The sequence below is a fragment of the Zingiber officinale genome, chromosome 5B (assembly GCF_018446385.1).
Source record: "Zingiber officinale cultivar Zhangliang chromosome 5B, Zo_v1.1, whole genome shotgun sequence".
NCBI lineage: Eukaryota > Viridiplantae > Streptophyta > Magnoliopsida > Zingiberales > Zingiberaceae > Zingiber > Zingiber officinale.
In genome coordinates, this window is record NC_055995.1 from 128,433,079 (window position 1) to 128,435,888 (window position 2,810).

Genomic DNA, 2,810 nt, shown 5'->3' on the forward strand with positions numbered 1-2,810 from the left:
GGTCAAACAACCACTCAGGATTCAAAGAAGAACTTTGGCCTCTGTCTGTGATTAATGTGTTGAAATGCCAGACTGAAGTCAATGCAGACGAGGGGCAGAGAACTCACATGTGCTAGTTTGAATTTTGAAACAATTTTTCCATAGAAAAGTACTCCCTATGACCTACTTGTCGCAAGATAACTGAAGGTGTCCGAACTAGAAAAGCTGAGCAAAGAATCTATGGAACAAAAATTAATTCACCGAGTACACTGCATTACCGACTCAACGAACTGTAGGCAATGGTGGTGAGTGGTCTTACAGCTAAGTTATAGGCTACGGAATCTTAAATGGTGGTATAACTGTCAATATAAACTAATTCACTTAACAAAGAAAACTAAAATATGTAGCCATCTTGTCATGAGAATGTTAAGTGGCGCTCAACTCAAGAGTTAAGAGCAGCCATTAGCTTCTCGCTCGTAAGCTGCTCGGTCCCTAGTGGCTTCACCACAAACGTGTGCAGGACACAGCCATTAGAAGCGGAAACCTTCGAGTCCACCACATTAATCTGTGAGTCCTTGAGCGCTTGAATGACCCTGGAGACCGGATGCCTGTCCATAGGGCAACTCACTTGAACAATTACTTCATCCCGTGCTTCTTGGACATTGATCTCAGGCCAATGGACCTGATGTTTGTAATCCATGAATGATGGATCACCCCACATCTCCCTCTCCGCCTCCATCTCTTTGAGCTTCTTCTGGAGTTCAGTGATGTAGGTTATGGCATCCCCGAGCAGAGAGGCCTTATCCATTTTGGAGATATTGGGCACCACGGCTCTCAGTGCGTAGAACCTCTGGTTAAGTTTCTCCCTCCTCTGGCGCTCGGCTTCTACGTGGTTGAGGGGCTCTTCCCGGCCATTTGCCGGCTTACGACCCCTCTTTCTTGGTCGGCGATCTTCCATTGTCACCGGGTTTTCTTCTTTGGATGGAATCTCGACGTCTGAGAGCTCCGAGTCAGCCGCACCCGTACGAGTCATCAACATACCAGTGGAAGGAGTATTTGCCAGCGCCTCCGAAATGAAATTAATTTGGCCAGATGCCAGCAGAGGGCGTGAATGCGATTCCAGGTGCTGCTGTTGCCCTGGTGGTTGCTGCTGCTGCTGCTGGTGGAGCTGGTTCATCACAGGATCATTACCAATGACTCCATTAGCTTGTCGAACATATGGTGAGCCATTGCGGAAGTGCTGTTGAAGAGAGTTTATGGCATGGTTTTGATTCCACTGAGGCATCGCAGCACCATTGACGAGTGGGCTTGTCTGATGCCGATCGCTATGCTTTGTGATTATATCCATTTGGATCTGTTCCCGCTTCACGATTGAAGCTCTCTCATTAGCATTACGGCGGCCAGTGCTCAAATCCGTCCCAAAAATAAGCTTTGGAAACTTGTCGACTTGATCTTTGGCACTGTAAGGAAAGGCGGAAACCGGAGACATATTTTTGTCTGTTTTCTCCCCAGCCACGGCAGTCAGCTTGATGTGGCCCTGACCGAATACGGATATGATCATCTGAAGCGTTTCGAACCTTTCAGGCAAGCCATTCACCGAGCCCAACTCAAGCACGCCGGCATCGCATGGAACGAACACGATCGTTCGGAAACCCGCAGATCTTGCGAGATATGCTCGCACGCAGTAATTGGAGCACGCTGGCGACATTAGCTCCCCCTCGGATATCCATATGTGTTTCCCAGAAGCGAAAGCCCTTCCGGGAGCGTCATCCCCTCTGGGAAACGAGAAGTACATGGATACCAGGAAGTACATCTCTGCATCAGTGATGCGGTCAAGCCGAAGTGCGTAGTTCTCGTCGTCCAACCCACCGGAGAGCGCGTGCAGCCGCTCTAGCAGCCGCTTCCGCATCTTCTGGCGCACGCCGTCGAGGGGATGACTCGAAAAGCCGCCGCTCTCTTCCTCGCCATCCCCGAGCTCTTGGCAGTAGCCGTCGCCCCAGCCGAGCACGAGCTCCCCATCCACCGACCGCGAGATCTGCCAGAAGATGGCGCAAGCCCATGCGGATCCGGGGCCTTCCACGAGGTCCTGGAGCTTGTTCTGCAGGTCGCCGTTTCCGCCGCCGACAGCGGTTAGGTGGCCGTCGGGAGAGGCGGCGTGCCGAGCGTCGAGATAGTCAAAGGCCTGGGGGCCGAGAACCGCCACCGCCATCTTCCTGTCATCATCGGTCCAAAAAGCTCCCATCGCCACCGCCGGGACTGAAATTTCGACGGATTCACAGATCCCAATGCTCCGTCTCCACCATTTACCACACAAATTAATAATTGAAACCAAATCGGAGGGGAAGAATAGGTACGGATCAGATCAACAATTTAGGGTTTCGAGAAGGATGAGAGAAGAGGAAGGGGAAGCCAAAGCGTAGGCCTATGGCGCTGTAAAGGCGAACGGCGAGGATAAACGAACAGAACGAAGGGGGGAAAGAGAAGGGAGAACGGGAAGCAACGCAGCTAAACGGTACAGGTGGCGAAACTGGAGGGGGCGCGGGTTTCGTGATATAAACGATCCCATCCCTTGAATATAAACGTGGGAAGACCCGGAGCCGGCTCGAGCCGAAATGAGCCAAGCCGTCCTTGACCATGTGATCAATTCGGCGAAAGCGGCCGCATACATGAGGCACAGGTTATGGGCCCGTGCTTTGTGCTCCTACCGTGAAATCGTGCGGCCGCATCCTCGTTATTGGGATTAACGAGAGTAAAAATACACATTAGAGAATTAAAAACATTACGTTTGGCCACGCCATTTTAACCAAAGAGACCCCAGATATTTTTATTTC

The 2,810-nt window shown here is 51.4% G+C and overlaps 1 protein-coding gene across 1 annotated transcript; it reads right to left on the reverse strand.

The window, feature by feature from the left end:
* Positions 1 to 218: 218 nt before the first annotated feature.
* Positions 219 to 2,538, reverse strand: LOC121985952 (transcription factor MTB1-like). Its single transcript, XM_042539694.1, has one exon. The coding sequence runs from the start codon at positions 2,219 to 2,221 to the stop codon at positions 422 to 424; it is 1,800 nt and encodes a 599-aa protein (XP_042395628.1). The 5' UTR covers positions 2,222 to 2,538; the 3' UTR covers positions 219 to 421.
* Positions 2,539 to 2,810: the final 272 nt, after the last annotated feature.